General features: G+C 45.0%; 1 protein-coding gene across 1 annotated transcript; it reads left to right on the forward strand.

The window, feature by feature from the left end:
• Positions 1 to 4,286: 4,286 nt before the first annotated feature.
• ATIC (5-aminoimidazole-4-carboxamide ribonucleotide formyltransferase/IMP cyclohydrolase) lies at positions 4,287 to 27,814 on the forward strand. The gene is made up of 16 exons (XM_040602677.1): positions 4,287 to 4,413; positions 4,979 to 5,105; positions 6,854 to 6,930; positions 7,988 to 8,054; positions 10,393 to 10,481; positions 11,785 to 11,936; positions 12,072 to 12,228; positions 13,945 to 14,070; positions 14,246 to 14,353; positions 15,582 to 15,667; positions 16,880 to 16,969; positions 18,625 to 18,753; positions 19,731 to 19,823; positions 25,678 to 25,860; positions 26,818 to 26,973; positions 27,467 to 27,814. Exons 1-16 carry the CDS (start codon positions 4,392 to 4,394, stop codon positions 27,584 to 27,586), a joined length of 1,782 nt encoding a protein of 593 aa, XP_040458611.1. The 5' UTR covers positions 4,287 to 4,391; the 3' UTR covers positions 27,587 to 27,814.
• Positions 27,815 to 27,831: the final 17 nt, after the last annotated feature.

Genomic DNA, 27,831 nt, shown 5'->3' on the forward strand with positions numbered 1-27,831 from the left:
CTTCAGCCTCACCCAGGGAAACTGCAGGCAAAAGATGGGGAAACGCCAGATTCCCTGTTTTAAAAACAAAGGTGCCATTTCTTACATAGGCATCTTTGATGGTTCCGCTGTGATGCCAGAAGAAAACCATCCCCATTTTAATTGTCCTAGCACACTCTAGTGGGAGCACGTTCCCTGCACAGCTTGACAGCATCCCTGCAAGGCTGCTCTCCCAGCAGCAGTTTTCTCACCCAAGGGCACAAACTTATTCAATACAGGTGTCCAAAGAGCTAGGGGTGAAGAGAGACAACTATAAAACCAGCTCCACTGTGAAAGGGTCAGCAATTTCAATGGTCAGATCACAGAAAAGTTAAAAAAGGCTGTTATTATTTAAGGATAAGGTAATTTCTTTGCAAATATGGAAGAAAAGAAAAAAAAAAACAAACCAAAATTATTTCCCCCTCTTTTCAATAGGAAATCTTCCTCTCAAGTGAATAGCTCAAGGAGGCACATAAAGAACCTCGAAGTGGATGAGGTTGGGTTTTTTTACTGCAAAACCTGTATTTGCAATTACAAGCAGCCCTGTTCAGTCACACCCTTCAAGCATCATCTTCCTCCCATACCTGCACCCTGTACGCCAGTAACATACCACCACCACTGCCTCCACCTTGCTCAGGTGAGGCTGATCTGAGGACACACAACCTTTCTGTAAAACACTGCTTTGGCGTTTTGCTTACACATCACAGGCTGCCTCCTCAGCCAGCGATACAGGGTATCATGCTCTCAGATTCATTCTGCGTGGGGGTTTCAGACAACAGAGTAGGCACCAATTCGCCAACAGGAAAAACTATTTCTTACCTTTTTATTATTATTATTATTCTTTCTATGCTTGGATAGGAACAAGCCTCTGTAAGGAAAGGAATGGGAACATTCAGAAAATAAATTGTTGTTTGGTTTATGCTCCTTTGGGTCTTATTCATAATCCAGAGCATTACAAGGATAACTCAGGTTGAAATCTGCAATATTTACTCTATTTACAAGGAAATAGTTTCTTTTGCAGGAAAAGGATTAGACAGCGATATCAAAGGTTTGGGAAAACAGACCACTTATATTGGTGCTTGAACAGGGGACGTAACCTTCAAACTGCAAGTCAAATTGCACAGAGAGAGCTCTTTGGTGTCTCTGAACTTTAGCTGATAGGCTAGTCATCATTTCTGCAGCTATGTGGGACCCTGATCACAGACCTACAAGGACAGCCAATAGACAGCATGCCAGCCTTAAAAGATGTGGATAGGGCATAGGGAGGTATATAAATGAAAGCAGGGCCTGGTTAAGGAAAACAAACTTGATATGATGAATTTCAAAGTTGAAGACTGTTTTTATACAGGCAGAGATGCCCGCAATATCATGTTTTTCCAAAGCAGCCTCATGGCATTGAAACACATTTACTGGGGTAGTGCAGATCCAGACCAGACTTAACACTCACCACCAATGATTTCTGAAGCCAGGGCTGTCCCAAACCACACCAGCCACGGGCTTCCACTTTGATTTCCTACATTTCGGTTGGGTCTTCCTTGGTCCACTGCCAGGCCCAGCCCACCCCTCTGCTAGCCCCCAGGCAGCTGCAGCATTAGCTGGAGAATCCTAGCCTGTTGGCTTCCTACCCTAACAAACTAATACACGGCCAAATTAACCTGTTTTCTTTGCGCTCCTCTTGGTGTGCTACATGGAAAAAAACTAACAGAGAACAGAACTACAACAGAGACTCAGAGCCAAGCTAAAAAGCATTGCCTACAGTCTCAAGAGATGGGAATCTAGCATATTGTCCTAACAACAGCAAAACCAGCAGCAACACCATCCCTTTTGTACGTCTCTATTCAGCTTCATCCTTTTTTACTTCTCCTTATTAACACAGCAGAGTGCATGGCTAATTAAGCCTGATTTTTCTTTCTTGGATATAGGCCCTACTATGATTTAGAAATAACCTTAATCTGGTATTTGTAATTCTAGTATTTACCTCTTCCCATGATTTCCAGTACGATGTTACTATATTCTTGGCTCAAGACAAGCTTCTGTGATGCTTTAAAACATCGCAGGAAAACACTGCAGTGAGACCTCGTTCCTGTTGAATAAATAATGGAACATGAGCAGAGCACAGGATATTTGAATATCCTCAAACATCACCAAAACCAGTTAATTAGTTAAGCTCTATAATGCAGAATTAAACCTTTGGGGAGGCAGACTTTGTTTTGCTTGCGTGGCCATCCCAAAACCAGGACATATCTATCATATCCCAATCCATACACCCATCTGGCACACAGCCAGAACACCCCTTCTCGGACGTCAGTCTAAAAGAGGACATGGGGTAAACCCAAACCACCCACCTGCCACACAAGCCCCTGTGCAAACAGAAACCTCGACGCCTGTGCTGAGGAAAAAACTGCTGAACAAGGAAAAAAAAGCAAACACCACTATTTACGCTGATAACATTCCTCTTGACTGTTTGTCTGAAAGCAGTAGTGGCCCTGTCCTCTTGTGCATGGGCTGGCATAGTCACCTGCAAGCATGCAGCTTCTGCAGTATCACAAAACACCCTGCTTCACAAACAGTGTGCGTGCTGCTCCTTAGCTGCTCAGGTGCTGCACCAGAATACGCAATTGCTTTCCAACATTGGATAAATATGCAGAGCTCTGTCGAATTTTTCATTTTCACATACATTAATCATCCCTAAAGCCCACCTCTGCTGTACAGATCTGTACTCTTTGTACAACTTTTATTCTCTCAAAGGTGTGCATTTTCATAATGATAGTGCTCATGTACCACTTAACAGTATATTTTCATTTGGCCCCAGCCACACTTCTGAACGGTAATTTATTACTGCTTGTCACTAGCTGCTACTAGGAGTAATACATATACTGGGTTTATTTAGTGTGTTTAGTATTTCTTGCTTGACTCTTTCTTACACAGACAATACTGCCCAAGCCCAGAGATTCACAAATCAAAACAGCTGCGTTTCTGGGCCTTCCAGTTGCACTTGATCTGCATTTCCCGGCTTTTTGTCTGCCAGATCTAGAAACTTTCATTTATTTGTTCTTTTTAATGGAAGTGGAGAGCCCAATCCACTCTGTCTGCCCAGGGAGCTGCAAGTGTAGAGTGACCACCTATGTGGATGACGAAAACATGAAAGAGGTATGCAGGGGTGTCTCAGGAGCCTGATTCAAACCCCATATACCAGGCCTCCACCACCCTAGAGGTGAGACGTGCCGGGGATGTGTACGTTATCTGAAGGCAGCCAGGTCCCAGCTTGCCAGACCCAATACCTGCAAAAGGTTTGCCATTTTGCTGTGCAATGCTACCCACTGGGAATGGCAATGCTGACTGCTGGAGTGACAAGCCAGCCACGGAGAGGCCTGGTGGCAGCAGCGGCGGGGTGATGGCCAGGGGTCATGCTGCAAACGGAGCGCAGAGCTCTCTACCTGCAGAGCAGCGTGGGTCACTGCTGTCCCGCTGTGCTGCGGCGCCTGCACCTCGCACTGCGGGGTACAGGAGATTTTAACCAGCGGCACGGTAAAACCCACAGGCTCTGTCAGTGCTACCTGTCCACCACAAGTGCGGGGAAATCACCTTGAGAGAGGAATGAGAGAAAAATTGGGTCCTAACAGAAGCACGGGATTACAGAAAGCTTTTTAAGGTAAAATACAGCTATCGCCTTTCAGACGGTTGGCGTGCACGAAATCTGCATCACCACGGTTCCCTAAGCCACACTCTTTTGCAAGGAGTGGCAGGAAATTTGGAGGCCTGGTAGGGGACCAAAGCTCCCCGTTTATTCCCGTTACAGAGTAAAATAAGTAAAGGGAAGAACAGCAACATTTCAGTCTTTGCAAGCTTAAGTTTTTACCTCAGACTTGCTAAACAAGTGTTTTGTCTTTGCCTCTACTCGTGGCAGATTGCAAGCTCTGCCAGAGGATTTTCCACAGATGAAATTCCCACGGGCATTTCCGTGAAGAATTAATTGTCCTTATTGCACCACCTCTCACTGCCATGAGGTACTGCCTCCCCTGCACCTCATCTGCCACCTGCGCCGTCACCCGGCCTTCCCCTCGCTGAAGAGGCCCCAGAGCCACCCGCACCCTGTCCCGCAGGTCCTCGGCCTGCATGCACCCCACCCGTGGCCGCCCCCGCTGCCCCCTGGGGACCTGCCCAGCCGGGGTCCCCCCCGCCGGACACCCCCCTCATGCAGCACTGCTGCCCGCTCGCCCCCCCCCCCCCCCCCCCGCTCCGCGCCCCGCCCCGCCCCGGCCGGCCCGGCCCCTCAGGCGCCCGCCCCCGTGCGGCGGGAGCCCAAATCCCGGCGGCCGCCGCCGCTCGCCCCTTTCCTCCCCGCCTCACAGCGCGCACCCACCGACGGCGCCATGGCCGCCCGGCAGCAGCTCGGTAACGCGGGGGCGGCCGCGCCCCGGCAGCCCGTGGTGGCGGCGGCAGCAGCAGCGACGACCGGTCGCGGCCATTGGAGCCGCTGGGGGGTGGGGGGGGGGCGGCGCGGGCTGCCCTCCCGCCGGGCCGCGAGATGGCCGTCGGGCGGGGGGGCCGGGCTGAGGCGTGTTTCCCGGCTGCCGCGCTCTGCTGAACATGGGGGCGAGCGGGGCCGCCGCTCCCAGCCCGGTAGCTCCCGTGCCCGGAGGGGGCGGGGGGGCTCCTTTCCCTCCGGGCTGGCCGGACCCCGGTGTCGGTCCGTGGCCGTGCGGCTGAGCGGCTTGAGCCCCGGGGCGGGGGGAAGCGGGGAGGGCGGGGGCGGGAGGCGGCGGCGCTGCCCCCCTGCCCCGCCGCCGGGGTCCCGCCTGGGGACTTCGCTGGCGGTGGTCAGCGCCTCCCGCCCCACTCACCGCACGTCAGGGAGGATCCGTAAGATACGGAGCTTCCCTCTCTTAATCTTCTTGTTTCCTTTCTCTGTTCCACTTCGAAAAACAAAACACTTGCGCTCGCTCTTCCCACCTGTTAGCGCTCCTCAGCGTCTCTGACAAGACCAGCCTGGTGGAATTTGCGAAGAGCCTGAATGCTCTTGGCCTGGGTTTAATTGCCTCGGGAGGAACAGCCAAATCCCTGAGAGATGCTGGCTTGCCTGTCAGGTACAGATGCTTTCCTGTACATCTCCACCAAAAATGCTCGTTTGGGTCCTGAGGTTGCTTAAATTGTTTTCTCTGTTCATGAGCAAAAAATGATGGAAAACTGGTCTCTAAGCAAGTCTTCCAAAAAAAGCCTGCCCTCCAGCAAACATCAGAACCTTCTTGGCCAGAAGTCGGTGGACTGAGGCCAAAGAGTGTTACTGTGCAGGTGGCCACACAGAGGGATGTCAGGGCCGTTGTGTTGGACACAGTGCCGTGTCTGCCTTGTCTCCCGTAAGAAAATCGGTTGCCTTGAAATTCATAATCTGACCCTAGCGCTGCTCTTCACAGCCAGGTAAAAGCTGATCTTTGCCTGGTCCTGGGACAGGACTGATGTGTCAGGAATATCTTGAAGCTCAGTGGAGATCATCTGTCGCTGATTTTCCCAGCATGATGGCCAACTTTTTCAGATGGAGCCTTTAAGTGGTGTTCATCCACTGTTTGGGAAAGGGCATGTACGTTCACTGGCTGGTTTGGCCCATGATTGCGGGGAAGTTTGTTTTGGTTTCTTTGGTGCTATGATTAAAAGACAGCTCCAACCAAATAAAAATTGTTTCCAGTGCAACGATGAAAAAAATCTTTCAATTATTTGGTAGGACAGTGACTCCTTTTTTGCTTCAGTGAATGCAATGGTAAGGCCCCTGGGACACATTGCCTGGAATATATGCTGTCCCTGGAGCTCCCTGTCCCTGCTGTTACCCAGCACTTGGTCATGTCTCTCCAACTTCTTTGCTTGCCTGTGCTGTCAGTGAAGCCTGAAGCAAAGGATGGTCACATTTCCCCTTCCTTCTCCAGTTTATTGTTCCTTTACCATCATAAACAGTCACAGGGAGTGGTGAAACTGATTAATGTTTTGGCTAAGCTGGGAAGACCACCACTAAGGTATTCCATCTTCTGAGCATGGTCTTTCGTTCTCTCTATAAACCACATTGACTTGGGATTTGCTTATCTGTGTTATTTCAGCATATTCAAAAAATATACAGATTAGTTAAGTCCGGCCCATGAACTTTTATTTCCCTTTGTGGGAAAAGCAGTCGTTTCCCCTTTGGCATAACGGGGGTTTGTAGTGAATTTATACAATTTTTGGTTTTGGTCACTTATTAGCAGTGTCTTTTTTGTCTTCTGTCAGATGTAGCTTTTGCGGAAGATACAGATCCACATCTTGGGAAGAGTGAGAGAACATTAAGCCAGCACTTTGGCTGTTTCTACTAATGCTTCTGCACCTAGCAGCATTTTGTGAACTAGTTGGCAGATGCCAGTTGTAATAAAAGCAATCAGATCTGTCTTAATGTAGAATGTTTCATCTCCGAACTACTTCCCAGCCCTCTGTTGGAGGGATTAATCAGTCTGTCACTCAGCATAGCTTTTTTCCTAGCAGTTCCTAGCAACACCTTCCACATGTTGTGTTCTTACTGAGATACAAGATACTGAAGTTTAGAGGAATCATGACTGTTTTCTCTCTAAAGTCCTCCTGTCAATAATGGAAAGGTGGGGATTATTTTTTATTTTCTTTTACAGATGGACCAAACAAAAGCAAAGTTTATTTCCCTCTTTGCTGCCTTCAAAACTCCTAGGTTTTAAATCTCCTTCCAGTAAAACCAATGCTGCCAATAGATCTAAATTACTGTCCTGATGGGAATAATAAACATTCAACCTATAGGTAAAATCAGTATGGCACATTTATTAACATGTTATATTTTCCTGTTGAGCAGAGATGTTTCGGACCTGACAGGATTCCCTGAAATGTTAGGTGGACGTGTGAAAACCCTTCATCCTGCAGTCCATGCTGGTATGTTTCTGTTAATATATTTTCAGTCTAAAAGAGAAATCTGGGGGCAGTGAGGGTGGGAAGAAGGGGTTGACAGATGTCTTTTTTAAGGGTTGTGTGGAGGAGCTGAGTAATGAGAAAAGATTTGCCCTAGCAGCAGAAGGAGAGGTAAAGAGCACAGAGTGGAGAAGTGCACAGTGGCTGAATTACTTCCTGTGTTGCTACGCTTGCATCTATGCATTAGCAGAGCTTTTCCTCCCTAGGGCTACATGTAACTGGGCTTCTCTATAAATGCCTTTGCACATTCTTTGCAGAGTCAATTTCAGACCTGTTTAGGCAGAGAACCCCACTGAATTTAACCTGTGGATGAATCTGGTGTGCAGCATAAGGAACATGACAGCATAGTCTTTAGTGGGTGATTTCTGCATGCTCTAATAGTCCCTGGCTCCTCTTCAGCAAGGAAGATGTCTGATAATTGGTCAATCTGCACATTAACCCATCTGCTTTTTCATGTCCTGTTACTGTGCTTGAGATTCCTCAAATAGAACCTGTTGCCCATCATACCTGAGGGCTGGAGACAATCTCAGGATTGTGCTGCTGCTTATGCTATGCCAACCAGTCACCTGCATGTTTTTCCTAGACCCAAGCCAGCCACCTGTGCTGCTCAGCTAGAGGCGCAGCATCTCTCACTTCTGCTGTTTCATAGGCTTTGTGTGTTGCTGCCTGATGGGTGGCGAGTGCCCTTTTTCTCTCCGTGAACTCCTTAACGACAGTTTCAGTGGTTTGAAGGTAGCAACTGAATGCTTATAAAAGTACATTTGTGCGGTTCCTGTTCAGCCCTCGGAATGCTTTGGGATTTAGTGTTGGGGGGAAAACCCCCACCTATTAGTATGGAATTTGAACAGCCGAAGTGTCAGTAAAATGAATTAAAGGTGAAGGCATAAAGTAGGCTGAGGACTCTTGTCTGAACTAGAATCAGAAAGTTAACGATACAAAGTCTCTTAGGAAAAGCACAATCCGAAGGAAGGTGTTGAATTACATTCTTTTTTAATGAAAATGTACTGTTTGTTGCAACTAGGCATCTTGGCTCGCAATATTCCAGAAGATAAAGCTGATATGAACAAACAGGATTTCAGCCTTGTAAGGTAAATGTTGGGGAACATGATGCAATTCATTCAATGTTCAATTCATGTTCAAAATCAAAAATGCACACTGGAAACCAGTCAGCTCCAGTGAATGGAAGCAGCAGGGACTGTAAAATCTGCAAGCCAGCAGATCTGCACTCTCCTTGCTTTCCCCTGTCAGGAGATACTATGTTTTTTAAAATACAGTTTTTCTGCAGATGCATCTTCATCACTTTTAGTAAGAGAAAACTGCAACAAGAAGGTTACATTGTAGTTTCCACAGGGAATGGAGGTTTTCATTTCCTCTGGTTATCTGGGAATTTTAACACTTTACATTTAGCCAATGTGGGACCACATTATGCTTCTCGCAAAGTTGAATTCAGTACTTTCGAAGCTGGCACATCTCCCCTCAACTTGGCTCTGGGTGCCTCATCAGATGACAATTCCTGATTTTGAAATACTTGCTTAGTAAATGTACCCTTTGATATTTGCATAATGTTTACTGAGTTTCAACATGTAAATAAAGAGTAGACATGAAAAGAGGGTCAGGAACATACAGCATTTGTACAGACAGAAAACACACAGATAACAGACAGAAGACTTGCCTTCTGAGAGCCATTATGGGAGCAAGTGGGCTGCAGCCAGAAATTGTTTATGTGCTAACATGCCAAAAATGTTTTTCTTCTGTTAGGATGTATTTACTCAGTACATTCACACAGGGAGGTTTGGGACTGTGTTTAACTAACTGGGTTTAACATCTAACTAGTGATTGTGAGTAACCAATTCTGTGCCAATGGGTGACTCCTAGTTGAGAAACAAATGGCTGAATCAAACATAGTAAATTGTAGGTATAGCCAGGATGGAGGCAGAGTTTGAATGTAGTGATTGGGCCAGAATTCATCTTAGCTTTTAAAGTTACTTTTAAAAACTGATGTCCGTAGGATGGATGGATTTTCAGGCTGAATTTGAAATCCGGAAATTTAAAGCCACAGGAAATCCTTATAGATGCTCAGCAGTGGTGGCTTTTCAGAGTATGCTGCGTATTAAAGCAGGCTCTGCTGAATTGCAGCAGAGAAGCATGCCTTTACATCAGTGACTTACAGTGCACTTGCATCCAGAGTAATATTTGGATTCGGGTTGTCTTATGTAAAGCAGTAGGAGCTAATCCTCAGCAGGAGTGTCTTTGCATAGTTGCTTAAAATTTACATACCCAAGTCAAGGTAGGAAACCTTGATAAAAGCAATAGCACTGTTAAAGTCCACAGATTCCTGATGGTTTGCAGCAGGTCAGGAGGATGAAAGAATTTGGGGGGGGGGGGGGGGGCGGGGATGGTAATAGAAGTGGAACAGACAATAAAAGGCTTTGTAGGAAATTTAGAGACATAAGGGGTTCTGAAAACTATACTGGAAGCTGATCATCCTTTCTGCTCAAGTTCATCACAGGGTGTGGAAACAAAGGAATATTAAAAGTTGGACACAAGTGTATGCATCACAGCAATTTGCTGCCAATACTGGGCATGCATTGGAGTTTGATACCTTCATACATTCAGATGGAGAGAGTAAATTCATTTTCTTGCATTAAAAACATTGTTTGTGAAGGTCAAAACAGATACTTTCTTTCACTGTACTTCATGTGGCACTGGTAGGATGGGACAGGGCAAGTTATTTCATGCTTTCTGGAACACAGACTGCAGCTTCTTCCAGATCAGGTCAAAAAACTAATTCCAGTAATGTCCAGTCTTGAAAGTCAGTTCTCCCCCCTGCTTACATGTGCTACAGAGGCTTTATGGGATCCAGGCTGTGCACTCAAGTTTTATATGCTGTTGGTATTTTAAAAGTCCGGCAGATGATATGTAGGTCAGTTTCTGCTCTTGGAAAAGTTGTGAAAAATTAGATTGATTGTACTTTGCTGGCAATGGACCTTGCCCTGAGTGTTTACTCTCTTATGAGAGTTGGTGGATGCCTATTTTCAGTAATGCTGAGAGCCCACTTTGAAATCCTTTGAAATGGCCCAAGTTGTGCACCAAAATCACTGAACATCTAAATACAGCCCCAGGTATTTAAACAAACACTCCCTTTAAACTAACTTTTGTAAATTCTGGTTCTGTCTGCTGTAACAGTGTTTAATGCACAGAGTTCAGTTAGATTTCATAATGCATTGTACCATCACTTGGCCTTTGGCTGGACACCGCCGTCTTTTGAGTCTTTTAGAAAAAGAAACCTTAGCTACAGGATTTTATGTTTGTCCCTGATCTGAGAGACAAGATACTAAAAACACTCATGGTATCTTGTGCTTGCCAAGCCCAGCTTGGCATTTTTATTTCTTACTGAATAACCTTGCTTTTCCCCTCAATTCTCAGAGTTGTCGTGTGTAACCTCTACCCCTTTGTGAAGACTGTATCTTCTCCGAATGTAACTGTACAAGAGGCAGTAGAGAAGATTGATATTGGTAAGTTAAAGGGAGAGCAAATCATTTATCCAGGCAAATGTGATGGTTCTGGTCTCCAAGTGGTCTCAGATCTTTTCTTTTTGTTTGGTGGCCTTGCACACCCATAAAGGAAGTCTGCTAAAGAGCTCAGGAGTTGCAAGGAGCAGGCTGAAAGCATCATTGGGTAAACCTTGCTTTTAAGCAGCCCTACAATTAAAATGGCAAGCAGCTGTTGCACATGCTGTCCAAAAGAAGGAGCCTGATGCACTGTAGAAGGCTGTGGTAGGAAAGTCCAGGTGGAGCATGCTTCCTACTGAAACATGGAGAGCAGATTAAACTTCTTCTGCAGCCTCTGGCAGCGTAATAATAAAAAAAAAAAACTCATGAGCTTTGGAGAAAAAAGCTGAACCGCTGGAGGTGCTCTGGGGACTGCTGAAAACTTCCCTGCAGGGAAAGGGGTTGGTCTGCATACGTCGCAGAGTAGTTAGGACCTGAGTTTGGAAGCATGGACGCCTGTATCGTCAGCAGTTTTGCTCTTCCTGCTAGTTACTAACCCCAAAAGGCTTGCCGTTCCTTCACCACAGCATCTCTGCTTGGCAGCTTGTGAACAGTACAGGCACCGTTTTGTGCCATGGGGTTGGACTGGGATTGAATTTTCTTGCAGTAGTTTAGACCAAACGATGCCCAGCAGAGCTCTATATTAAATGTTTTATGGAGTAATACTCGCTCTGCATGTGGCAGTGCCGGCCCCTACTTTTCCTTTGCAACAGCCTAGTATCTTGTATGATTTAAAGTGGTGTAATAGCCGTGCAGAGTCAGATTTAAGGGGGAAGCATGGCATTTTATCTCACACAGAGGACCTTGGCAGGATTCATTAATATTTGCAGAGAGATTTGGGAGCCTCTGTTGTTTAGCAGTGTAGAAATAAATCTTCCAACAGACCCCCTCCCCAGCCAGCGTTGCAGAGGATGGCGCTTAAGTGGTATGTGGAGACAGCAGTCTTAGTTCGGGATGTGGCTGTGCTGCTTGAGGACATTCTTGCCCCAGTTGCTCATTGCAGCACATGACCTGTTTCCTTGCCACTGCGGCTTTGCCTGTGTCTGCAAAGGCCAATCAATGTGCACCTTCACCGGTGGGTTGAGATAAACTCACCAGCCTTGTGTGTTTTGAAGAGCACTCTTACAGTCCCTTGGTGGAGACAGAGGGACTCGTTCATCTGGCACAAATGATCGATTGGTGCATGTCCCCTCTGGCCTCAGATGCAGCTCTAGATTATGCCGTGTCCAGAGGGGAAGTGCTTCATGCCTCCATCCTTCTCTTGCAGGAGGAGTTGCCTTGCTGCGGGCAGCTGCCAAGAACCATGCTCGCGTGACAGTTGTGTGCGACCCTGCAGACTACTCTGCAGTAGCTAAAGAGATGGCAACATCGAAGGACAAAGACACTTCCACGGAAACGAGGCGTCACCTTGCGCTGAAGGTTGGTCATGTTTGCTTGCAGTGAAGGGCTAGGCCAGACTCCTTGCCTTTCATTCAGTCACATCTTTAAACACCAAATCATTTGTAAGTTGGTGTGCATAAGTAAGTTGACAGGTGTCCTCCATTCTGTCCCCAGGCTTTCACCCACACTGCTCAGTATGATGCAGCCATCTCTGACTACTTTAGGAAAGAGTACAGCAAGGGGGTGTCCCAGCTGCCCCTGCGGTATGGCATGAATCCTCACCAGAGTCCTGCGCAGCTCTACACGATGAGACCTAAACTTCCCCTGACAGGTGAGGCCTAGGCTGTGCTGGCCGAAAGAGAGCTCTGGGATAGCTAGGAAAGGAGGTCGTTGGGAATGGCTGCCCATTGTCTTTAAAACTGAAATACCGTCTTGTACCTTAGTCCAAGGGATGGTCAGCAGTGCCTTAACAACTACTGTAATAAGAGTGGCACTAGCTTTGCAATTAAAGGGTTGAGCTGTGCGAGACAGAAGAGGTGGTCTGCTAACCCCCGCAAGACTTGCAGTAGCTCCACATTCTTCTCTGTTGGTGTAGGATTGTGTGTCTGCACTGAAGACACTTTGAGCAGATTTATGTGGTGCGCTTTCTGCTTGACATAAGATACAGATTTTGCAAAGGAAAACCTTGTCATGCTTTTAAGATGTTTTGCTACTTCCCATTTTCCTTATTTAGTATTTTCCCAATCCTTTTGTGTCATCACTTACTCTGTCTAGAAACCAAGCTGTTCTCTAAGTTTGGATGGGTTTTGTTCTTTAGATTATTTTGAGCAGAGGTGTATTACCTTAGCAGAAGCAACATTCTAGAAAACTAATGGCGGCAGAGGGAAGAGATACTAGTCTTAGAAGAGTTTGGGACAGGTCTGGTGTGTCTGCTGTTTTACAGAGTGTGCCACTCATCACAGCATTGTTGCTGTGAGGGCAAAACCCCTGTTTTGGTGGGAGAGAAAGTCTGGCTACCATTGTTCTTGAGATTGTTTTCAATGTTGGTGAAAACCAGCTCTGCCTTTTGTGCGTGCCTTGTCCTGTTGAATAGACAATGGAGCTTTGAGTTGCAGCATTTCTCAGAGCTCTGGGACCTCTTACAAAGCTTTTCTGTTACTGCACTGGAAGTTCATTTGCTTACAAGTCTGCCTTCCAGTATGGCAACGGAACAACGCTGTGTTCACTTGTCCCGGCCATGGACTATTGTGAAAAAAGTTCTTTTCATCTTGTTTCTTGAAATGCTGATAGTCCTGCTGTGTCAGTACAAGTAGTTCTTGCAGGGCCAGGCCAGAAGGTTTTGAGAGCAGACTTTTAAATAGCCTTTACTCTTGGTGGCATGGATTTCTGATAAAAGGACCAGAATAAGCATTTTTTAAAAGATTTGCCCTGAATTTTGTGTCTGCAAGTGGTTCTGTTGACATCAGTTAGACAACATGATTGCCTAGTGCAGGAATACTTTGTTGAATCAGAGCCATAGTCACCGCATGAAATTAATTTCCTAGATTTGTAAAGAAATCTGTCTGCTAGGGAGCAGGGATGTGCTTTTTCTGTTCCTCTCTAAGAGCTCTGCCTGTGCACCTTGGTCTAAATTCAGCTGTAGTAGACTCCCTCAGAAAGAGATAAGCTTGTGTTCGAAGTGGCTGCCGGTTGAAGAACTCAAAGAATATAAGGAGGAATGTTGTTGGGGTGGGGTTTTTCTGTTCCCTTTTCACAAGAGGGGAGGTACACGGGCACAGTGTGTGTCTTGCTCCAAAGTCATATCTGCACCTTCTGGTGGGGAAGAGAATTGTATTTGCATCTCCCGAGTCTCAGGCCTGTGCATTCCTCACAAGTCACTGAAACTTTTCAGAGCACTTAACCAGTTACTGAGGAGCCAGGGTCATGTAACGAGAGCGATTTGTAGTGGTTTTAGTTCTTGGTGGGAGAAATCTCTTCTGCTTGCTCTCCAGATGGAGGAGAGAGGTCTACTCACTTTAATGTGTCTATTTGTGTGCTATGTTTGCAGTGGTAAACGGCTCTCCAGGGTTCATCAACCTGTGCGATGCTCTCAATGCCTGGCAGCTGGTGAAGGAACTCAAGCAGGCATTAGGCATTCCTGCTGCAGCCTCCTTCAAACATGTCAGCCCTGCAGGTAGGGTGCCTCCTTCTAGCCGTGCTTTTCTCTTTGACCAGGCTCCCAACTTCTGGCAGGTGCTGTCAGTGGTATGTACGTCTGTGTCCCTTACCCTGGCAGGCTGGGGAGGTCCCAGGGGCAGGGACCAGCACAAAGCTCTGGTTTGAGTGCCCTGGCTTCCATTTCCCACTAGGTGCTGCTGTTGGAATACCTCTCAGCGAAGAGGAGGCGCAAGTCTGCATGGTGCATGACTTCCACAAGACCTTAACACCCTTAGCATCTGCCTATGCACGAAGCAGAGGTGAGAAGCCCAGGAATAAACTGGCATGTCCAAAGAGCTGAGCTTAATTCTCAGCACCTGAGCAGCAATGCTTAGCACTTCACAGGCTCTTCCCTTTGCGCTTGTACTCCTCCTTTGTAGGGTTCTTCCTCCATAAGGAGCTGACTGCCTATCAAAAATTGTTCTCCAAGTGAGCAGACCTTGTATATTGTTTCAAAGAAAGCAAGCACCGTTTTGGACTCTGTTCCTTGGTGTATATAGAAGGCATGTAGAGATTTTTAATTTTTTTTGAATGTGTGTATACATACACACACGTAAAATCTGTGGGGTTTTGGCTAAAGGATCTGGATAAACAGCTGTGGTGGTAACACACTCGGACTTCCACTGCAGATGGGGTGCTCAGGAATACTTGAGTAGGAATGTTTCTGCCTGGTATTTGGTGGGTGGCTTTTTAATGCTTTTGTACTGCAGAGCTCACAAAAAAGCTAGAAAAACTAAAAATAAGTAAATAAAAATAGCATCCTCTCTTTAGCCAAGATACTTCACTAATTTTTTCATTTTCCATAGCATTCCTAGAAAACTTGCACAGAGTATAACAAAGCACATTTACTGGCTTGGGTTCATTTTTCACCATTTTAAAAACGACCTTTGAATATTGCCCTCAGAAAACCATTGCATGATTAGTAGAATACTAAACCTTTAGAATGGCAGGGACTGAAAAACTGACCTTGCTTAGTTAGTAGTAGAGTATCTGTGGTAGGAGTTGTGTTCGCCTTAGCTATGCCATTAAATATAGAGACTATTCTAAAAAATTTAAAATTGCTTTTAGCTATATTTCTTGATGTGGTTTCTTGCGGGGGGAAAAAAACAGCTGGGAGCATAGGCATCTAAAAGCTTTCCTCTTTTTTCCACCTGTTTCCCATCCAAAATTTTTCTGTATGATCCTTGCCTCTCCTTGCCCTCTTGCCACCATGGCTACAGCAGAGCTGCTGGCAGTAATGGAGGTAGTCATTAGAGAGTTAGAGCTTTGACAAATGGAGTGAAGAAGGAAGAATATCTGAACTATGGGAATATTTAAAGGTGCATGTCTTTGAGGTAGGATTTTTGATCCTTGTTGTTCTTACATGATTTTCCTTTGCTGTGGGATTAAATTATTAGCTCTTACGGAAATTCACTGGATTGTAGGAGCAAAGACTTTTCTTTGTATGATGCTATAGTTTGATAAGTTACAAAAAATATGATTTTGTAGGTGCTGATCGAATGTCGTCTTTTGGTGACTTCATTGCCCTGTCTGATACCTGTGATGTGGCTACTGCCAAGATTATTTCCAGAGAGGTTAGTTAAACAGCAGTAAATCACTGGAGTGTAAAAAGGAGAATCACACTAGATGGAGTCATTGGTTTGTAATAGCTATTCTGTTAGAATTTGGCCTGTTTCTCACAGGCTATTTATTGGTCCATTTGTGTAATTTGGTATCCAGACTGCAGAACTTACACCTGTCTTTGATGTGTTTTTCTTCCTATCAGTTAAAATCTGGCTGTGTGTTAGAGCCTGTGAAATAGCAGTGCTTGAAATGCTGTTTTCCAAGAGATGATTGCAAACCTCTGCCTCGAGTAGGCCTCTGGAAATGAACCCTGATTACACTGTCGCAAGTATCTGGTTGAACAGAGAACTGGAGAGCTGATGGCCAGCCTCTAGCCCAAGGCAGCAATGTGGATGTGGATTTGCTACCTGCAATTGATGCAGGTTTTGTGTAGGCTCAGCCGTTTTCCAGGCTGCATTTTTTTGGCTTTGTTGGATTCAGCGTTAACTCCATAGCTGAGTGCATTGCGCAAGTCGCTGGTTTAAATACAGAGTTAAACAACTGGGAGTTAATGTTCGCCAGACAGATTCATCTCATTATATTTTGCTTACAATTTTTTTGAGATAGGGAAGGCACAATGCAAAGGGCTGTCTTGTACCTTGGTGACTCTTTTTCAAACAAAAGAGCATGTTTGACTGTCCTGTGAGGATAATGTTTGGTATACTGTTACTTAAAAACAAATAAAAAACCCAACACCACACTGTAGGATAAGAATGGGAAAGATGTATATCACTTCATGGCACTGATGAATGTAAAATCTTCCTTCTCAGTTTCAGTGCTGTTAACAGCTCTTTTGCCAATATTTTTGTCTCATCAGGACTGTCACTGTTGGAATACGGATTTTTTCCTTTTTTATTTTAAGCCATGTTTACTATTAGGGCTGAGAAATGGGGATGTTGTGCATGAGCTGTTTCCCCCTGGAAGGGGTTAGTAGTTATCAGTTCCATTCTGCTTAAAATGATAGAGGAGTGGGTTTTTTTACTATTTTAGTCTTGCCAAGAGATTACTGCTCTGCTGTTTCCTGTTTCCAGAACAGAAACCAATTTTGTAATTAGTGCCTTTGGTATTGAATGGTAGACCTCAAGAGGTGTGCCTTCAGTACCTCTCTGGAAATGGCAGGTGGAGCTTTCAGTATTAACCTCTCTTTTAGATGACGTGAAGGCTGAAATCTCTGTGTGTTGCAGGTGTCTGATGGTGTGGTAGCTCCGGGATATGAGGAAGAAGCTCTCAAAATCCTTGCCAAAAAGAAGAATGGTGGTTACTGTGTCCTCCAGGTTTGTACTCCTGCTCCCCTGTAGCCCTCTGCTGCTCTTCCCATATCTGCTTTTCACAGATGTTGGTGTCCATATAGCTGGGGGGCTGATCCATGGATGTATGTGGATATGTTTCCTCTGGGTCTTTGGGGTTTCCCGTATGAGCAGGAATTCCACCAGCAGTGGTCACATTTAGCCTGTAGTCCTGAAGGAGAGTATTTTTATAATGCCTTCCTCGGCTTTCAAAGTAATGTGGATTTAAAGTAATTAAATCCATGAACCAGCAAGAGTACTTCAAATAAGCAGAATTTCTGTGCTGTTTCCACTCTTTGCCAACTTTCCTCTCACTTTTGCTCTTTTGCTGAATTTGTTTCCTCCCTGGATTCTTTATATCTAAGATGGTATGTGAGTCTTGGCAGTGAGAAGAATGTGCAGTGTATATCAACTGAGGGGAGGTTTGTCTGGGCATGTGGTGTTTGTAGGGCAGGCTTTAGTACAGTCAGTGATGAAGATAGCAGTACAGACAGAGTTTGGACCTCGGTTGATGCACCTTTACATATTGCAACCAGGATGCTTGTCAAGGAATATCGATACGGTCAAGTCAGTATCAGGTTGCCGCCTTAGTTCCTGCAGTGATTGTTGGGACTTCAAAAATCATCCAGTTCTGGTGAACATGACTAACAGATTACAGAATGCTGTCAGAGCAGCCAAACGCATCCTATTTCTGCCTGACTCAGACAAATGAGCAGAGACCTTCACTATAACATTACAAAAAGAAAATCCAAGGCTTAGGCTGAAGTAGCAGTGTTATAGTAACAGGGAAGCTGCAGAAGATGTCTCAGAACCTTCAAGCAAGAGGGAATGAAATTGCAGACAGCCTTGGCAGCCGATTACCTCCTGAATTCAATTAGCTTTGCAAGGATGAGGTCATATTGGTTAAGCCTATATCTTCAGGGCCTGTGTGCAGAGGGATGCTAAGGGAAGTTGATGTGAACAAATTTAAATGGATTAGGGAAACCACATAAAGCATATGCATGCTCCTATTTTAGAGCTGCTGGCCTTAATTCGGTTTACTTCATGTCTCAATAACCTGAACTGGGGCTACCAATATTCTAAATAAGTTCATGCATGGGTAGATCTGGATAGTTTAACATTTTCATTTAACTTTGTCCCTTACGCTGGTGTAAATTAACTGTGCTGCATGCTTGTTTGGAGATGTGCCCCAAGAGAGTGCATCTCTGGAAATAATCGCATTCACTGTTCTCCTTAATGTCAAAGAGGGTTGGGAGTTGTACCTTGAGGCACGTGTGAAGCAGCTCAAAATATTTCTACCTTCCTGCGGAAGGCTGGAAGACTCTCTTTGTGTGAATTCCTCTCCACACCCCACACCCCTTCTGTGAAAGACTGGAAGGCTTTGTATATACTTTTTTGTGACTCGCAACGTGGACATTTGTATATGTCTGTATTGAGTTACCTCTCTTTACCCTGTAAATGTCACTTTCTGCTGTTGAGACCTTTGTTGCTCTAGTTAATTCTGATTACTTCTGATGATTTAAGGTATCAACAGTTTGCATCTTTTGGATTCCTTAGATAATGTTTTTTAACCTAAGCTATTACTGGGCATTGGCTTTGAATTGCTTTAAGAGTGTTTTATTGGCCTATCCTTTGGCTTTTAGATGGATCCCCATTATGAGCCAGACGACAATGAGATTCGAACCCTCTATGGATTGCATCTCATGCAGAAGAGGAACAATGCAGTCATCGACCGGTCATTGTTCAAGAACATCGTTACAAAGAATAAAAATGTAAGCATCGGAAGATAAATGAGCTTAAAGACTGGTGGAATTAACTGGTGTGCTTTCATCAAGGAAGTCATCACTGTTCCATTTTAAGAGCTCTTAAAATATTTTAATGAGATTTAACTGGCTTTTAACAAAACAATGCGGCAAGCTTTCTGGACCAAGTGTACTTGGGTAAATCAGGGTAGTTTGGCTTTGTTTTGATTCCTTGTATAAATAAGAGGAGCTAGACCTTGCCTTTTATCTCCAACTTCAAAATATTTGTGTTTCTTATAAATAAGAAGCTACTGTGTGTAATTTCTTCTGGTGAGACAGCCATATGCTAAGGATCCATTGTGATCTCATTCTGACTCACTGTTTAATTCTCCCTTTTGTGTACAGTATGTTGTATAAACTCTGGCCTTGCTGATATTGCTCATCATTTAGAGTTTACATCAGCAGAAAGCTATCAGTTATTTCTTTGTCTCTGAACTTGTTCTCATTAAAAAAGATGTTGATGAGCGTGTTATTAGTCACAGGCTCAGGAGCAAATCAGACATTGAGGTAATAAAAATCATGTTAATAAATTAGTAATGGAACGGACTTAAAAACAATACTTAATGCAGATATTGGGAGCTAGTGTTATTGTGGTCCTGTGTGTACTTAAGCGTGGGTTCAGCTTTTTGTCTATGAGCACATGTGATGACAGTGAGCAAAGAGAAGAAGCATTTGCAGGTGTAGGGCCAGTGATAAAGCCCTCTTGACCTTGTAAGATTGAGTCTTATCGCTGCAAGCTATGAGATGAGCTGCCAAACCAATCATTTACGGTTTTTAATCTCAACAAAATTTGCTGGAACTGAACAAACCAGGATATTTTTAGTTATCTTGTTTCCTCTGTCTATTGTGCTGTATTTGTGAGGTGGCTGTGGGCGTTTGCGGGTCACTAGCCAGTTGGCTAGTCATGGTTGGTAGGATGGGCTGTTGACAATGGTGTTTTGTTTCAGCTGCCTGAGTCTGCTGTCCGAGACCTGATTGTTGCCAGCATCGCTGTCAAATACACCCAGTCCAATTCGGTTTGCTACGCCAAGGATGGGCAGGTAACCAAATTGGGCAGCTCTGTGGAGTGTGCTTTCACAGCCAAGCTGGGTCAGAGAGTGCTTTTGCCAGGCTTGAGTTTTAAAATCACTTAGCGTACAGGAAGCTATTAAACAGGTACAGATGAACTGTCCTAGACAGTGTCATGCAGAACAGTAGCTAAACATTTGTTTCTCAAGAGGCTGCTTCAAAACCTCACTGTTATTTCTTCATGGTAATGACAGGGCCGGCTCTTTCAATTATAGGGTTAGAAAAGCTCTTACATGCTCCTGCAAGTTTGCCCTTGAGTTGTTTCTTTCTAACTAATCTGTTCCTTTTTATCATTTTTTGAGGTCATGTGCATATGCTGTAGTTGGTATAGAGCCTTAGGAAATGACAGTGGTTTTCACAGCTGGATTCTGACTGTCCAAATGATTCTTAGTTTTTACATAAGAAAGATGGGCTGTGCTTTCTTTTTTCCCCGTTGGGGCATTAGAAATCTTCTGTTCTCCCTGATACATATTTTTTTTTGTTAAGCTTATGATGGGTGTTGGGATTTATAGGGGCATTATCAAATAACCAGTTGAGAGATGAATCTTGAATTTAAAAAAAATCCTTTCTTTCCATGTTATTACTAGGTGTTCAGCTTAAATCAGTTATCCGAACGTTGTTGTAAATGTATTAAAAACTGGTTTTGCCCAGCAGCTCATGCTCATAATGCTGTTGTTTAGCTGGTCCTCTGCTCTCTGAGGTAACTTTTGCATAGGCCTGGATTATTTTAAAAAAATACAGAAGAAAAAGACAAAGAATGTTTTTGATCTTGAGCTTCAGTACATCATAAATCAGAAAAATGGATCAAACAGTGTACCCTACAGGCACAGACTGTGAATGAACTGCAGTGCTGCCCTTTTTGCATTGGTACTCATCAGCATTGGTCAGATTGTTGTTACAGCCTGGAAACATTGCAGCACTGTCTCACAGTACTTTCTGGCGTCCTGTGCTGTATGGTTCTTAAAAACATGTCTCTGGAGATGTGGCATTTTTCTTTTATTCAGATTTGGGTGGTTTTTTTCTTGTTTTTAAATGGTTCTCTGTACTCAAGAGTGTTAGTTCTTATAGCCCCAGAACAAAGGTGTCACTATCTTTGCTCCTTTTCCCTCCTTGCAGCAGCAATTTCCCCAGTGCTTTTGCAAGTCTGGACTTAATGTGGTGCTGCAGATGTTTCTGAAATGTGTGTGGTAATGCATGTACCATATGGAAGGGAGAAGAAGGGATAAGGGAGGAGTGAAAAGCAATGTGGGCTGGCAGGGTTTTAACTAGCTAGGCTTCAGTGATGTTTTGCATATTTGCAGACCTCTATTTTAATCAAATACAAATGTGCATTGTCTTGGTTTGTTGTATATGTGACAGAGGGCCAGGATCAGAGGTCTGTGTACTGCACTAAGAAAAACCTGACTTTTTTAACAGGTCAGCCAGTCATTACAATCACTTACTTAGGGAGGTGGTGAGTCTGTGTTGGGGTTTTCAAATCAAAGCTTAATGTCTTAAGAGACATATTACGGTCCACATGCAGAAACAGCAGAGTGATGTGCTGTAGGTAATGATGGAGGAGCTTGGATAGGAGCTGCCTTCTGGTTTTAAAATCTCTAGAAGCTTCCTGAGATTGTGAAGTATTTGAGACCTTTGTTTTTAAGGTACAGATGGGGAAAGAAATAAGGTCCACTGAAAACCAGTCTAACTAAGAAAGTGGTTAGCTTAGATACTTCTTGGTGATGCTGTGCAGACTAACTGCTGGTCGTATCTTCTACCAAAACAGAGTATCGGAGGTATGCAGGAATACTTGGGTGCAAACCAAAGAATAGCACCAATCAAGAACCAGGGATAGAAAGTAACTTCCAGATTGTGGGGTTTTTTTTAATGTTTATTTTAGATGGTTTTACATGAGCCGAGCCTGGGAAGCCCAGCTTTCTTTGTGTTCCGTTGGTTTTTGTTTTCCAGGGGTTATTTTAGCCTCACAGCATCTCCATTTCTTAGGAAAACTCCTGTGTATCACAGTCCAGAATGTTTTTGACAGCTTGGCTCCGTTGGATTCATGAGTGGATCAGTCACTCCAGCAAGGTCTAGTGGCTGTGTTAAGAAGTTCTAGGAAAGCATAGAGAGTGAGGAAGCGTTTATGTCCTTGAGTGTCACTTAATTTGCAGGAAGCCAGCTGCCACTAATTGCAATAAACACTTTCACTTGTTTTGTCTGACTTTCATAACCAGCAAAGCCAGTCTGTAACATGTTGATTTACACTTTCTTTAATGATTTAATGGTACCACCATGTTTTAAATTAGCCATTTACAATTATTCTCTTTCTTAATTCTCTGTACAGTAGGATAAAAAAACCTGTTGATTTACCTTAGTTTTCCACTGATGGTACAGACATTTGTCAGTAACTTCATTGTTTGTCTTCCCAATGGTGAAGTCCTTTATTTGATTTTTAGAATTCTAAATGTATTTAGGGCTTTTGCTTTCACTCTTCAGGGTAAATCTGAGTAAATACAGGCCAGTCTGGATAATTTTGCAAGGATCCTTTGGGCATTATCCATCTCATCCCCTCTGCTTTTGCACAGTATTCCAGATATGGGGCATGTTTGGCTCTCCTGTGGGCCTAAGTGTTTTGGTCAAGCAGTTCTCAGTTTTCACCCAAGCTTTTTTAAAGTGATTTTTCTGCTCGCCCTGTATCGATGTCTCCTTTTACTCCTCACACTTAATAGGCTCTGCTTAAGCACTTTTTGTTTCCCAGGAGATTAAGCTCTGAAAAAAAATATAATTAATTTTTTTGTAGAAAATAGAAGGGGAAGGATTCCTTTGTGGAGTATTTTGAAGTTTCAGCTGTGTTTTTGCATGGGAGGAAGCCAGCATTTGAGAAGGGGAGAGATGGGCTGTAGAAAGAAGGATTTTCACATTAAGTGAAAAAAGTGGAGAACAGGTACATTGAGACAGGCCAGTGTGAAGAGAGATTCAGGTACAAGTCTATCATTTGTATTAAACAGAAGCTTAACCTTCTGATTTTTCTTTAGACCAGAAATTCCAGGCTAGACCAAAGAAATCTACCCCAGCAGTGTTGCATCAAAATAAATTTTTCTACACAAAAGATTTTAATTTTCCCTGGATCAGTATTTTCCAGGGAAGTGCATCTTACCAGCATGTTCTTCCCCAGCTGTAACTGTGCACTTCCTTCTAGAACAATGTGGGCTTATCAGAAGGAGGCACAGAGAAGAAGCTTTTATATTCTTTTTGCCTGTTAAGCTGTTATAAAAAGTTCCATGTGTTGCAGATAATACCTCTGTAGATTTGGGGTTGCCTATGAAGAGTTTACAGGATAAATCACTTTAACTGAAGTACAAAGTTCCTGCTATTTTGGAGTTGTTGAATATGAGCTGAAGTTCACTTATGCATTTTTTGACAAAATTTGGATTGCAAAAAATGTCAAGTATTTTGAGTAGCTCATAGAGAAAAGGAGAATAGCTTTTTTGAGGAGAGTGCTTGGGTGCTGACAGGTAGGAGAGCTTTATTTCTCATGTGTGCCCAGGAAGGAGCTGTGTGTGTTTGGAGCTGCATTGGTCTGGAAATGTTTTCTCCAGTACCATTGCCCTTGCTGGCTGAAGACCAGGGCTTCCGTTACAGGAGTGCAAGGCCACAGCTCACAAGTATGTGGTGAGGATGGGGCACGTTCTGGCTGGAGAGGGTGCAGGACTCCACATTTTTTAGAAACTTGGGGATGGTTCATGGTATTTTGGCCCCTGCTGCCAGCAGTCTGTCCAGTACTCTCCACCACCTGCATCCCCAGCTAGAAATTTCTGCCTTAGCCTGGCCTGGCTTGCTAGGCTCACTCTTTAAGGGCTGAGTGACGGTTAATGGTGTGCACTGCATGACAATTCTAAGCCCTCTCCTTTGTCCAGGGAGAGCAGATAAAACTCTGGAAGAGATGATATATCTATGTGCAGCTGTTGTTGCGTCCCTTGAGATGCAGAGTCCCCTGCAAGCTTGAAGGTTAAACAGGTTGATGTGATAGCAAGAGGCTGGACATCAGGAGTGTTTGTGGGGGAGGTGTCAATAAGCCATAAGAAACTGTACATCTATTAAGTATTTATGATAATACTAATATCCTTGGGTTTATTAAGCACTGATGACTTCAGTTATAGCTGAGCAGATGATATTAGATAGCAGCCCAAATCTTTCGTTTGCTCCTGGGGGGAATGGTATCCAGCAGCAAGTTTTATGGTTCTGGTAAGAGGTGAAGTCACCGTGTCTTGATGAATGAGAAGACAAATGATTCATTCCTTTGAGGGCAGCCTTTGACTTATAGCTTTACCATCTGTTTCAGTCTGAGCTGGAAACTGTGAGGCATTGGCCAGAACCACTAGCCTCCACACAGTGTCCCAGGAGCAGTCCCCCATGCGAACGGTCTGGTGAACCGTTCAGCTGTGGCTTCATAGGAGGAGGAAATTACGGGAGAGAGACTTGTTTTCTGTCAGATCTCTGGTTTGAAATGGCAGGGGCTCTCTCTGGAAAGCAGGGCTCACAGCTCTGAAAACCATGGAGAGAAGTTACCAGCCTGAGTTTGACAGCTGTGGTGGCTAGGTCTGGTCTTTGTGTGCCTGGCGTATTGTCATGGCAGAGGCAAAGCTGAGGGACAGCAGACAGTCTGGAGCCCAGGAGACCTCAGCTCAGTCCCTTCTACTTGCCAGTTGTGACTGCAGGCAGACCGTATCTGTAGGGGTTGTTCTGCCAGTGTCCGGTAACCAAGATGTCTCCAGCCACATTCAGTTTTTAGTGGTGTCAGCACCAAAGAGTTGCCTTTGTCTCCAGCCCAGAGGGGTGCGAGAGCTTGTCTGCGTTGTGCATTGAACTGTGACAAATAGCTTGCAGAGTTACCTAACCACCAGGCTCCAAGTGGAGTCTCTACCTATTTTAATCTGAATGTGTAGTGTAATAGTGTACCTGAAAAAAATGGACAGAGGTTGAATGTGTCTGATGAGACCTCCAAAGAAAGTAGTCAGATAAAAGCAAATGGACACTGCACACATACAGTATTTTCTTGAGGGAAAAATCACCTTTTGGATTTTGCCTCTGGAAGCACTTGGTCTGTTTGATATCAAGCACAAATGCTATTAAATAAGGTTAGCAGCTGCTATTTTAAAAATCCTGGACTCTGGCAGGTGGCAGAGTAGGAAATGTGTTGGTAGCTCCAGGGCCTTGACAATTCATGTGATGTAACGGTCCTGCTGGGCAGCCTTCCTGATGGAGCAGTGGATTTACTTTCTTATCAGCCCTGACAGACAAATGGCCTTGTAATCCACCACATACCATTGCTGATCTGTTTAAGCCGTGTATGCCTGGCCCACCAGGAAAGATGATGATGTTTAGGTGACCTGGGCTCAGACATTAATCCTGTAGCTGAAGTGCCCTTTTCAAGAACAGGTAGGCAGCTTACCATCTCCTGGCAGTCATATTTGTTTCTACAACCAACAGGATTTTGCTTCGCCTTAAGGCCGTAATTGTATCGCTCTCCCAAGGTTAACAGTTTGACTCTTGTGGCTGGGGCTCTGTTACGTAGAAGGATGAAAGAACATAGTGTCCTCGGAGTGACTCAGCTCAGCAGAGCTGTTGAAGTTAGCAGCGCAGAGCGCTGGCCCTTTCTGACCCTTTAACCAATTTACAGGATTGGGGATGCAGGTATTTTCAAAATTTCCCTCTCTAATTAGCTTTTTCTCTGCATCCGTGAGAAGCAGGTAATTTGTGGGAGGTCTTTCCTAATTGCTTGGCTGGAATGCAGCTCTGTGGTCTCTGCAGCAGTGTATGATTGTGCTTTGTATCTGTATTGTTCAGGTCATAGGTATTGGAGCCGGCCAGCAATCCCGGATCCACTGCACGCGTCTGGCTGGTGACAAGGCAAACAACTGGTGGCTCCGGCACCACCCACGTGTGCTCTCCATGAAGTTCAAAGCAGGTGTGAAGAGAGCAGAGATCTCCAACGCTATTGATCAGTATGTCACTGGGACCATTGGTGAGGTAAGGGGTGGCGAATCCAGCTTCTGTGAACCAAAGTGCTTAAGCCTGGCTTGAGTTTCATGCATGAGTATCAGTAATGGATGATCTCAAAGAGCTGGGGGATCAAGTGGCCAGGCTGGCCCAGGATGGTGACTTCCCCAAGGTCATTTAATGGCCCAGTGGCAGAGCGTCCTGATTTGCCCCTCTGATACTGCACCCACCGCTCCAGGTGCTGGAACCTGCCCTGCACTTCGGTGTGCAGCTTGGTTTCATCTGGTAGTTCCCCCCAGCAGTAAGGAAGGGTTAAAGCTGCAGTTAATGTTTCAACTCACTGCTCTGTCAGGGCAGCTGCCCTTCCCTTCTCACATGGTGCTGTTTGCTTGTGTGGCATTTCGGATTCTCAGAATCCCTCTGACCTCCCCATTACAGGCAGTAGTGAGACAAGAAAATAGTATGTCCTTTTTAAGTATCCTTAAGTAAGGAAGCCAAGAGCTGGACTGAGGACCTTGTGAATCATCTCTGTGAGCGGCTGCCTGTTTAAGGGGGTAAGAACTGGAGCGGTTGCCGTTTCAGAACGTGAATCATAAATGAAGCTGCTGTTTGTCATGTGTTAAGTTGTCTACCAGATGCTGTTTCTGTGTGCTGGCATTTACACAGAGCAGCATGCTGCAGGCAGGCCAAGCAGAGCATCCTGGAATTAAAAGGCAGGCAGAAGGAATATCTTGAACCCCCTGAGGTGAGGAGGGGGAAGGAAAGGAGTTAAAAGGATGCAAAAAGAGCTGATGGTGGTAATGTGTTCCCACCGCCACTTGGGATTTTAAAATCCCTGGTATGGAGTTCCCAGCAGCAGAGCTGTGGGAGCAGAACGCACAGCTGAGCTGGATGTCAGAGGGATGCCATCACTCATCCTGCTGTGCCCCGGCAGGGGTTGCCAGGAGCCCCGTGCTTTGGGGCTGAGCTGGCTTTTTGTTCTCGCAGGATGACGACCTGGTGAAATGGCAGGCGATGTTTGAGGAGGTGCCCGCACAATTAACAGAAGTGGAGAAGAAGCAGTGGATTGCCAAGCTGGCCGCTGTCTCCCTCAGCTCCGACGCATTCTTCCCTTTCAGGGATAATGTCGACAGAGCTAAAAGGGTAAGGTCATGGCAGGGCCAGGATGTCAGGGTGACTCTGAAGAAATGTCTGTGCAGCCTGGGCTTTTTGTTTTCATTTTGTGCGGACTGCTGGGGAATGTCTCTGCTCTGCATGGCTGGCTAGAATAGCGCATCCTGGAAAGGATGTTTCTCATGGTAACTAGTCTCACGTGGACGGTAATTATCCAGCCGTTCCTCAGTTTGTTGATTTGGGATGAATAGAGGATTAAAGTTTATTAAACCATTGACGAATATCAAGAGGAGGCCTATTGCTTCCAGAGGAGCCATTTTACTTTTATTTCTGAGCTGTGGAGAGAACTGACTGCTCATATGAGGAACTCCCCTGTGAAAGGCTTTGAGCAGTGGAAGCCTCAGTTTGTTTAGTGATTAGTGTCGTGGGATGTGTATGAAGGACTGGGGCTGCCGGCTCCTTTTCAGGGGGATTTTGCTTTTCCATCCCCTAATCCTTCTACTTTATCTCTGTCTTTGTTCAGAGCGGAGTACAGTTCATCGCTGCCCCATCTGGCTCGGCTGCCGACGAGGTTGTGATTGAAGCTTGCAATGAGCTGGGGATAACTCTCATTCACACCAATCTTCGGCTGTTTCATCACTGAGTTTGCTGTGGACTGTTGTGGTCCCTCTTTGGTCACAGTCTCACCAGCAGCAGTGACTGCAGTATCAGCAGCTTTTAATTGGGAGGCACCTGCAGTCTGAGCTTAGCAAGTGTTTGTAGGATCTGTAAATGAGGTTTTTCCCTGTGTTAACAGAGAATGAAAGCACAAGAAGTTGGCCTCCGATGTAGAAAATGTTTCTTTTGCAAATAAACGTACGGTTCTTAGCCATGTGGAGCCTGTAGTCT

Source organism: Falco naumanni, chromosome 8 (assembly GCF_017639655.2).
Source record: "Falco naumanni isolate bFalNau1 chromosome 8, bFalNau1.pat, whole genome shotgun sequence".
Classification (NCBI taxonomy): Eukaryota; Metazoa; Chordata; class Aves; order Falconiformes; family Falconidae; genus Falco; species Falco naumanni.